Genomic DNA, 10,802 nt, shown 5'->3' with positions numbered 1-10,802 from the left:
GACGGCAATGAAAAGGGGCTAGAGGGGAGAGAAAGACGGGGGGGAAAGCTCTTGACTACCTTCTTAGCTGTGCTGGAGCAAACTGAATTAAAGAAGACAAAGCGAGAGCACGGCTTAAAATCTGGGAAGGTAAATGCTGAACTAATGAATAGATCATTCAAATAAAAAAAAAGCAGTGTGTAAAGTCTTGATGTCTCTGTGCCGGCATGTTAATTTGCTACAGTTAATATCAATAAAAAGAGCATGTAATACTATTCCACTGTTTAACAGCGCAAGTTAGACGGCGTAACGGGCAGTACTATGGGAAAATTAGATTTCGGCGGTGGAGCTAGGCAAATGAAAAATCTCTTCCCCGCGAAAGGTATTCAAATCAAAGAAAGATAACTCTGAGAAGAAGTTAAACCCGGCCACGTACACTGACCGGTATTTAAAAATGTTACTGACGCGGTTTTCTGGTTTGTTTATCGCAAGGACTCCGCCAGCTATATTTAAATGACCCCACTAAGCTGCTCGTTCTCCACATTGTGCAGAGTCAAATTAGTGGTGTACTTGTAATAAAATGCATACCGTCTCCTTGCAGTGGGTAGATCCATGCTTTCTGAAGCCATATAAAAATTAATGCAAATCAAATCAATGCAAGAACTTGTCTTTTGAAATTGCAACACTTCATTAAATCTCTGATTGCGAAATTAACCCCGTTTCTGTATATAAAACAATATTTTTGGACTGCAGAATTAAAATATCAGAAATATAATCTGTTGCTCTTTGTGTTTGGGGGAAGGGGAGCAATGTTTCTGACTGAAACATTCCTCCCACTGAAATCACAAAAAAGTATTTTCATAGAGGAAAGACACGCAGATGGAGGAAAAAGCAGCACCTACGTTTCACACGGGTGGGCACGTCTGCTTTGCGTGTACAACATACAGGCATGTAGGTATGTACGGAGATTTGTATCTCTCGTGTGTGTGCATATGTGTTTCTGCGTATCCACACACGGTCTGAACTGAATTGTGTCAATTCTCCTGGGACCACGGTATTTATTTAAACACTCTTCCCAGGTCATAACTGTAACACTCACTTAATAGTATTAATCCGTTGTTATAATGGAAACACAGCGGCCATTGTATTCCCAATCTGTATTGTTCCACTAACTATTAAAGAGGAGGAACTAAAAGCAATCAATTCGCGTAGATAAACACTTACACCACTCCTGCTGGAAAAGAAGAGGCTTGGCTTCCCAAATGAAAATGCAGAGAGTATAGCACATTTTGCAAGGCATGCAGGTTGGCTTAGATTCATGTATGACTTTATAATGTTATAATTAATTTTGCATTTTCAGCTCTCCAGCTGCTGCTCCTTTCAGAAGCAGAGCTCGTATACTTAGAAATTGGTCTGCAGAACACAGGAATTGACTATTCATATGTAATCACATGATATCGATTATTCCATAGAACTACTGAAATATGAATGTGTTTTATATAAAGCTCTTGGTTTTAGAGTTCTTACTTTTATTTAATATATGCGCATTAATAACCAAATAGGGAAGCAAATGTATTTTCTATAATCTGTTGCACTGAGTTTACCCGTTGTTTATCACTCTCTTATCAGGAAGTTGGAACTTAATGACAAGAAATACCTGTTGGTGTTAACCTCCTCCCCCTCACCTGCTTTTTTAAAGGATTGCCTCTTTTACAGGCCAGTTGATAGATCTGGATAGAGATTAATCTGGTATGTCTGGTGGCCAGATCTCCATTGCTGCGTGCAGGGGTAGAGGTGAACTGGTATGTGAATTTCACAGAAAAGTATGAGAGAAAGGGAAATAAATGAATAATAAACCCCCCCCCCAAAAAAAAAAAAAAAAAATTGAAAAATAAAATGGAAAGCTCGCATTGCTTCAGACAGTATGCGCATCTTGGTTCTTGCCCGTAGTTTCAATATGGCATTTTCCCTGTTTGAAACGACTTCTCGAAGTCTATTTTTCTGATTATTTTTATTATTATTATTACCTGCATGTTTAATTGGTTAACAGTAGCCTGCCCTGCTAACCTGCAGCTCTCCAGCTACAGCCTTCTCCCTTCCCGTCGATTCCCCAAGCCGATTCCTCGCCGTGCCTCACCAGGCGCATTTTCCCCGTACTACCTACCTAACCGAAATTACCTGGGGAAGTCAGCCATAAACGTCAGGCGATTTCATTTGCTTAAATAAGGGAAAAGTGCTCACTCAAAGATGTTGGGAAAATAAAATTCACGGTTTGATGAGCAGTTATTGCCCCCCACCCCCCTTTTTCCCGGTGTGTGTGTGAGCTCCTAACAATTTTGCTGTTGCTGTTTCCAGCTCGTCCCAGGCTAGTGAGCTGACGGGGCTGTGGATGAAGGGTTTGAGGGGAGCGAGGTGGCTTCCAGTCCGGCCGCTCCGTCCCCACTTGCGGCCCGGTCCTGCCGGGGCGGCCTTGTGGGCCGCAGGTGCGGGCCGGGGGGCATGGAGCGGCCTAGTGCGCTTCGGGCCCACCGACAGCGGCTCAGTGGGACAGGCAGAGCCTCACCCTGTGCCCTGGGGCCTGGGGTTAGTGCAGAGAGGCAGGAAGGACACGGGACACTGGCCGCCGGGTACATCAGGGCGGCCCGACGACACAACGCCTCGTCCCGGGAAGCGAAGGCCAGAGCATCGGTGGGGGCAGTTCACTGCCGGTTGCTGAAGGGTCCCTCTGGACTAATCATTAAAAAAGATATGCAGGCGCACATATATGTGGTTGTTTATGTTTGCACTGAGAAAAAAAGAGCGGTGCCAGCGCCTCGTTCCTCCCCTACTTCCCCTCCCCCCCCCCCGCCCCGTATCCGGAGCTGGTGGTGGCTAGAAGCTGATGATGGCCAGAGCTGAAGGAAGGGGACAGAGGAAGATACTACGTTATTGGGAAAATTCATTGCATCGTGACCATGTTCCAAGAGATTTATCTGAACTGCGAAAGGAGGGAGGAAAAGAGGAAGGGGGGAGTCAGCTAGCCCCCCGGAAGGAATCACCCAGGCCTCTTCCACACACAGCAGACCAGGAGTAATAAAAATGAAAGAAAGATGAGGGCATTTCTTTTCTCTTTTCATGTGAAAACTCGCGCCATGACTAGATCATGGCTGTTCGTGGCAACTTCAAAACTGTAAAGCTCCCGCTGTCAGGAGCAGAGCGATCCTGGATCGGCTAATGTGAGGAGTTACTGCTCTTCTTCCCTGCCATGCTGGGCGGCACTTGCACAGTTCCGCGCTCTTCCTCCCTTCCGCGCTGACCCGTGCCCTCCCAGCCGGGCCCTGCGCACCCGCGCGCTGGCCGGTACGCGCGGCTAAGGTCCGCGTGCGTGCATACGGCTCGTGCCTGCGTAAACGGATGAGCACATTTATAATGTGTATTCCTTTCTGTTCCCGCGTGGATATAGAAAGCGCGAGAGGGGAGGGGGGAGGAGGAAAGGTTGAGGGAGGAAGGAGGGAGAAAAGATGGGAGGGGGGAGACTGTAATCAAGAGTGTGCGAAAGCGTATTTATGGCTTCGTGGTTCCGGAGAGGAGCTGATGAACAGTATCATCGTTTGGCTTCAGCAGCGTGCTCGCAGCCGGAGAGGCTGGCTTACATTACAAAGCCTGCCTTCGCTGCTTCCTTGCCTGTCTGCCGGCCTCGGGAGGAGACGGGGCCGGAGCGGGAGGGGGCGGGCCTGCCGTGCTATGCAGATGAGCAGCGGTGACGGACAGCTCCGTTTTCCAATGTCCCTCAGAAACTCGTGTGCTCCTTCCCTCAACTCTTCACTTCAGACTCTATACTTCCCCCAAAATACAGGCTCGCAGGCGCTGGGGGAGCTGGCTGGCTGGCGGGGAGAACTTCATATGCAGCAGCCACTTTTCTGATTTCGGGGGCTCGCTTCTCTCTCTCTCTCCCCCCCTCCCCCCTTCCCTTTTCCCCTTCTGTTTCTTTCCCTTTCCATCTCTTTATCTTTTTATTAACCCTCTCCCCTTCCGTCTCCCGCAGATGCCCTTGCCCTCCCGGTTAGATTTCTAACTGCTCTATTTAATTTCCTTTTTTAGGGGCTGTTCTTTTTTTATTCCTCCCCCCCCCCCCCCTTTTTCTCCTGTTTTTATTCTGACTGGGTGCGCACGGGGGGGAGCATATAACAATTCTGATTCTCTACATAACTGCACAGAGCCAACCGGAGAGAGGGAGAGAAAGAGAGAGAGGGCGGGCGGGAGAGAGAGAGAGGGAGGGAGGGAGGGAGAGGGAGAGCACGAAAGCAGCGCCAGGAGCAGCGGCAGCAGCAGGGCCGGTCACCCTCGCCCCCTCCCTGCTCCTGTGCACGCCAGTGCAAGCTATGTCCTATCCTCAGGGTTACCTCTACCAGCCCCCCGGCTCGCTGGCTCTGTACTCCTGCCCGGCGTACGGGGCGTCGGCGCTGGCGGCCCCCAGGAGCGAGGAGCTGGCTAGGTCTTCGTCGGGATCGGCGTTCAGCCCTTACCCGGGATCGGCAGCTTTCACCGCCCAGGCTGCGGCCACAGGCTTCACCAGCCCTCTCCAGTACTCCACAGACCCCGCCACGGGATTCCCCTCCTACATGGTAACTACCGAAGAGAAATCCTCTCCTTCTTCATTAGCATCCGCATTCTCATCCTCATCATCTTCAGCCTCTCTCCTCACACACTTACCATCAGTCCCCGACATCACGCCGCACAGCCGGGCGCCCCGCACCTCCGCCGCCTCCGTGTTGCTGCCGCCAGCCGCGCACTACACCACATCGCGCTGCGCGCTGCTCCGCAGCCCGGCTGGGGCCGTCGGGGACGCGCCCAGCCCGGCCGAGCTGAACCGAGCAGAGCCGGGCGGAGCGGCGGGCCGGGGCACCCCGTTCACTCCGCGCTCCAGCCGAGTGTGGTGCCGGCAGGCCTGGGACCCGGGCTCGTCCCGCGGTTCGCGAAGCCGGGCGGGTGCCCTGAGTAAAGAAATATGGATCGCTTCAGTCAGTTAGGTTGGGTACTTTCATTCCCCCCTCCCCACTTTCTCTCCTTTTTTTTTTCTCCTTATTTTTCGCTGTAGTAGTATAGGGGAGGGTTTCTCTTTCTTTTTCTCCCTCCCTCCCCCCTTCTGTCTCTTTCTATCTCTTTCCCCCTCTCTTTTTAAGTCGGTGTTTAGAGGCGCTGCGGGCTTTATCCCCGTGTGGTTTTATTTACTTTCAGTGTGTTTTGTGCTAATGGTTTAACTGGATTTTAGGAATGAAAAGGAGCATCTGTTTGCGATCTGTGAGCTTGTCTTAAGCCCAAGATGGTTGTGGTGTCCGCAGTTTCGGATTTCACTTTCTTATTATTATTAGTTAAAAGGAGCATTTGCGATTGCGTGTGTGTATTCTGTGCATAAACTATATAAATAAAACCATAAACTATATAAATAAGCTGCATGTCTAGGTGGTTATATAGTTTTATAAACACACACGCCCAGAGTCAGACACGTATCTAGTCGTATACACAAAGACCTGTACCCGGAATTTGAGTCTGGAGCCGCTGCCGAGATCCTGAGAGGGGATGGCAGCAGGGTAGTTCGCTCTCCCTGCAAAGTGACAGGGAAACTACTTGCTTTCTGTCTGTAAAACGCGGTGCAGAAATTGTCATGAGGTCTTTATTTGGGGTGGTATGAACGATCTGAGGATCTCGCTTACTTGGTTTTCCTGTTGAGAAGCAGTAGGCGAGTGGCTGGAAGTTGCAGCGAGGTTGTGAACTGTGCAGGGTATATCGGCTGATGTTGCTCCTGTGACTGCCCGATCTGGGGGATTCAGAGACGTGCTGAAAGTTAGCAAGTTCGTTAGTGATATCTTTAACTTTTCTTGAATTATGCAGACTTAAATAAGTGCAATTTAAACGTTAAAGGGCGAATTAAAATGCTAATTACATCGCATTTGAACAATTCGAAACGGTGCATATCTTCTGATTTGCAAATTGGATTTGCAATGCATTAGTGCAGTAAATTGCTAAGTGGAGGCTTTGTTGTATTTTCTATAGCAAAAAAGGAAACATCTTTTGAACCTTTGAGAGAAATGTAGATATCAAGACACTACCTGTAGGGCCTTTAAAATGTCTATGCGGTTCAAAAAATTATATTGGGAAATATTCAATTAAAGGTTTTTCAGATTAGTCAGAAAGATTAAAACATCGCCGATTTTAAGCGCGTGTGCCTGTGTCTGTGTGTTGGGCGGAGGAGGGGGGGGAGATCTCAACTTAATGGCCTTTGGGTGCCGCTTCTCCCCCTCATAGAATATGGATACAAGACACCATCCAGGGGAAATACAAATATAACCACCGATCTCGCCTTGACAACTTACTAATGGCTATCAGCAATAACAAATTGCCAACCCCACCGTTTTGTTCTGTCCAGGGCTCCCCTTACGACGCCCATACGACGGGGATGACCGGAGCCATCAGCTACCACCCGTACGGCAGCCCTGCCTACCCCTACCAGCTCAACGACCCTGCGTACAGGAAAAATGCCACCCGCGACGCCACGGCCACGCTGAAGGCCTGGCTGCAGGAGCACCGCAAGAACCCCTACCCCACCAAGGGCGAGAAGATCATGCTGGCCATCATCACGAAGATGACCCTCACCCAGGTCTCCACCTGGTTCGCCAATGCCCGTCGGAGGCTCAAGAAGGAGAACAAGATGACCTGGGCCCCGCGGAACAAGAGCGAGGACGAGGATGACGACGAAGGCGAAGGGGCGAGGAGTAAAGAGGAGAGTCCCGACAAGATGCCCGAGAGCAACGAAACCTCCGCGGAGGACGAAGGTGGGAGAGGGTGACTGCTGCCGTAGGGGGGTACTCCCATTCCATCCCTTAGAGTTCCCCCGGGAAGCGGGACAGAAGAAAAGTGGGGGGAGGGGGTACGTGGGGGGCGGTATTTAACAAAAGCGACCCCAAAACGTGACCCATCCCGTCTCCTCCGGCTGCTCCCTCCGGCCGCTTGTACCCGCGCAGTGCCGGTAGCCGGAGCGGGTAGGGTGCGGCGGCTGACGGAGCCGTGGAGGGGGCAGAAGGGGCACTGTGTGGTACCGCGGTGGTGCTAGCAGCGGGGATGGGTGCTCCTGCAAAGGGGATTGTAGGGAACAGGCCGGGACGCCTAGCGTCTCTGCCTGCCGCTGTGGTGGCGGCAGTGCTTGCCTCTAGCCCCCTCTGGGCTTTTTTTGCCGCTCCCTCCCCCTCACTGACTCTTGTCTTTCTGGGCCCGGCGGACCCTTGCAGGGATCAGCTTGCAAGTCGACTCGCTGACGGACCACTCCTGCTCCGCCGAGTCGGACGGCGAGAAGCTGCCTTGCCGAGCGGGCGACCCCCTCTGCGAGTCAGGCTCGGAGTGCAAGGACAAGTACGAAGACATCGAAGAAGAGGAGGAGGACGAGGACGAGGAGGAAGAAGAGGACATCGAGGAGGACGACGGCGGTGGCGGAGGGGAGCGCGACCCGCCGGCCAAGACCTCCACCTCCTCGCCGCTGGCCGCCGTGGAGGCCCCTCTGCTCGGCCACCCGCACGCCGACGCCGCCCGCAGCGCCAGCAAGGCGGCGCTGAGCGGCAGCGCCTCGCCCGGGCCTCCGACGCCGGCTAGCAAGCCCAAGCTCTGGTCGCTGGCTGAAATCGCCACGTCGGACCTCAAGAGCCAGACCCTGGGTCAAGGGTGCCAGCCGGCGCCTCTCTCTTCGGCCACCCCTGCCTCCGCCCCGCACAGCGCTGCCTACTCGTCCTCCTCCCTCCTGGGAAGGCATATTTATTACACCTCACCTTTTTATAGCAATTATACAAACTATGGGAACTTTAACGCTCTCCAGAGCCAGGGAATCCTGAGATACAACTCCGCAGCAGTGGCTTCAAACGAGGGACTAAGCCAGACTGTCCTAAACGCCAGCTCTGTTCACAAACAGAGCAGTGACTCTTTGAAAACGATCACTAACCAGCTAGAACAACATTACAGGCCCTCTAGTTATGACTCTAAGAAAGGTAGGTGACTTGATTTTGCCGCTTTCTTCCCCTTTCTACCTGCCCCCCCCTTCCCTGACCCGTACAAGTCTTTTCTACGCTGTAAATACCGAAGCCTCCTCTGGAGAAATCAGCGAGAGCGCTGTCACCGCTGCCACCGCCGAGGGAAGATGGGCAGTAGTATGATCCAGGGATTAAAAACGGTGTCGCCGTCGTATCGCACCTGTCTCTAAGAACCGCTAGAGGAAATACAAAAGACCGCTTTTAGACCAGTTTCACAGGATGCAGAGGAAGCTTTTAAAAGTCATATTTTTTAAAAAGAAAAAAGTCCACACAACGATATACAGCACTGGTGTCATTGGTCCTATTATATTCCCCCCTCCTCCTCCCCCCCCTTCCCTCCGACGAACTGGTTTGCTATCTTTGTTTCCAGTATTCTCACAGGTTTCTGCAGCTTTGGGTTCAGATAATTGCTGACCTTTGACATGAAATTACGTGGAGCATGACATTTTTAACACCCCCCCCCCCAAAAAAAAAAAAGTTTTGCATCTTATTCTAACAATACTCGAGATACGGGTAATTATAAAATACTGGCCAGCCTTTTAAAAGACCTAGCTAAGAGTGAAGGCTGGGACCTACACACACTGTATAATCTAGTTAGCTGGCTGTGTCCTGTGACTAACTGATGGTTATATTTTGACAGATCCCACTGAAGTCTGCACAGTAGGAGTACAACCATACCTATAGAAGTGCAATCACACAGCAATGCAAGTAAGTGAGAACATTTTCTATTACACTGGTCATTTGGCACCAGGTCTCAGACATGCTGCACAGCTCTAGACATGTTTAACGTTAATTTCTTACTTCATTACTGAAGAGCCTGATTATGAAGTAAGACACTCTTTTCTTCTGATTTTGTAAACCTCTCATTATGACTTTTCTTTCTCGTGTTAGTCTCAATTTGAAAACCAAGTTAGACAGTTCCCTCACCTTGCCTGCTCTTCGCTTTTGTAAGGCAAAGCTGTAAAGGCTATTTAAATGTTATGGAAAGAGCTTTAGGGGAAAAAAAATAAAATCTTTGAAGGCATTATTGTTTAAAAAACAAAGTGCTTGTGCTCACGTGGCAGTGCTAAAATTGTACATTCAGAGTGAGGCTTCCCACAGTGACCGTATATTTAAAATAAAAAGGGACAATTATTAGAGACCGACATACATCTTAAGCAGGGCATGTTATCTGTGGATTGCCTCTTGTCTGGCTAGCAATGGCACGCTTTATACCTTCATTCTTTAGGGCTAAATAAACAACAAAACCCCTCGTCTCTACGATTTTTCTTTTTGTTTTTACTAATTCTTTTGTTAGAAGAAATTAGATGTGTAAGATTTCCCCCATTCCCCCCCCCCCCTTTTTTTTTTATCGTTTCCTCCGTTTAATGGTGTTAGAGTGTGATTGAAGGATTTTTGGATGATCTGGTTTTTTCCTTGGTCCACAGGTAGGTGTCACAATTGCTTTGAAAAAAGTCAGCAAGCCATCATCTCTCCCCGAGCTAATATATATAACAAATCTCTAAATCCGGATCACATGTGGTGCCACTGTATAAAAGAAGACCACAGAGCACTATTAGATCTTCAGAATCTAATTATTAAACCAGAATTTTGTTGGACATACGTGAGTTTGCTGGTATAGTATAGCTTCCCCAATGTATGTGTGACTTTTGAAAACAGATCTGTTTTTCTCAGGATATCTTGAATTGATCACTTCATTGCCACGGTATCTATTCGATAGGTGTGATAGGATTTATTGTAAAATTTATTTGTAAAATATGTATACAGTAGAGATAATAAAGACGTGATTGGAGAACTTGAGTCCTTACAAAGTGGAAACAAATTTGATATTTATTTTTGTAACGATATAAAGCTTCTAGTAATTTATGCAAGTTGTATTGCAATGGAATCTGAACTTTTTGTAAATAAATTTTGCCTGGTTTTTATTTGAAACGTTGATGGTTATACAATCTTTGGTTGTTTAACAAGAATTCTTTACTAATTTATATCTCTAATTGTAAATAAAAACAGACTAGTCTGCAACAATATGGTGGTTTTTGTTCATTTCCCTCCAAATAGTAATCTACTATTTAGAAAATGACATAAGTTGTAATTTCACTAGTAGAGCTTAGACCATAAAATGAGTAAGTAATTTAAATATGTTGCAAAGATATGCCTTGCATTAATTAATTCCTTCTGGGTTGTTCCGTTATACTTAAGCTTTAAATACACACATGTATGCAAATATGTATTTGTATATATACATGCATATGCGGAGGGAGAGTGATGTGAATACATGCATGTTTCTTATAAACTATGTTGGGTGTGAAGTAGCTCTTTATTTGAGTTAACGTTCTTTAACTCCACCATTTCTAAGGAGAAAAAAAAAAAAAAGAATTATAATCAGCTATGGCTTATTTCTAATTTCTTTGTTTCTGCTTCTAGCTAAAATATGCAAAAGGGGGCCGGGAGAAGGAAGATAGAAAAGTCCAATTCCTGGTTTTTATTATTTTCCCCCTTTTTTCCTTATATCCGTAAACTGTATCTTTACAGTCATATTGGAAATTCACTTTGGTTGGGCTCATAAAATCAGCTAGCTGATCAGTTTCATTTTCAGTAAAATAATGGAAATCCTCATATAATATAATTTCAGAAAAGAAACGAACAATCATTTATTTTCCCCAAAAGATAAATTGAGTGAATATAACTTACGGTTATAAAACAAGAATAATAGCTTCTTAGATTGCCCTTTAATCAATCATACACTTATTTTTCAAGAGGCTCATCTAT

The 10,802-nt window shown here is 47.9% G+C and overlaps 1 protein-coding gene across 1 annotated transcript; it reads left to right on the top strand.

Moving 5' to 3' along the window:
* Positions 1–3,496: 3,496 nt before the first annotated feature.
* Positions 3,497–10,060, top strand: IRX2 (iroquois homeobox 2). The gene is made up of 5 exons (XM_062611025.1): positions 3,497–4,583; positions 6,386–6,791; positions 7,245–7,991; positions 8,674–8,741; positions 9,461–10,060. The coding sequence occupies exons 1-4, from the start codon at positions 4,341–4,343 to the stop codon at positions 8,715–8,717; spliced, it is 1,440 nt and encodes a 479-aa protein (XP_062467009.1). The 5' UTR covers positions 3,497–4,340; the 3' UTR covers positions 8,718–8,741; positions 9,461–10,060.
* The last annotated feature ends 742 nt before the right edge of the window (positions 10,061–10,802 follow it).

Source organism: Pezoporus occidentalis, unplaced genomic scaffold (genome assembly GCF_034315485.1).
Source record: "Pezoporus occidentalis ecotype Australia unplaced genomic scaffold, CSIRO_AGI_Poc_V1 ctg15, whole genome shotgun sequence".
Classification (NCBI taxonomy): domain Eukaryota; kingdom Metazoa; phylum Chordata; class Aves; order Psittaciformes; family Psittacidae; genus Pezoporus; species Pezoporus occidentalis.
Note: the sequence above shows the minus strand (reverse complement) of the source record. Positions and strands in the feature narration are given on the sequence as shown.

Coding starts and splice junctions, on each gene's coding strand:
- IRX2 (XM_062611025.1), top strand. CDS start 4,341: ATGTCCTATCCTCAGGGTTACCTCTACCAGCCCCCCGGCTCGCTGGCT. Junction 4,584..6,385: donor CGGGATTCCCCTCCTACATG/GTAACTACCGAA, acceptor TGTTCTGTCCAG/GGCTCCCCTTACGACGCCCA. Junction 6,792..7,244: donor AACCTCCGCGGAGGACGAAG/GTGGGAGAGGGT, acceptor GGACCCTTGCAG/GGATCAGCTTGCAAGTCGAC.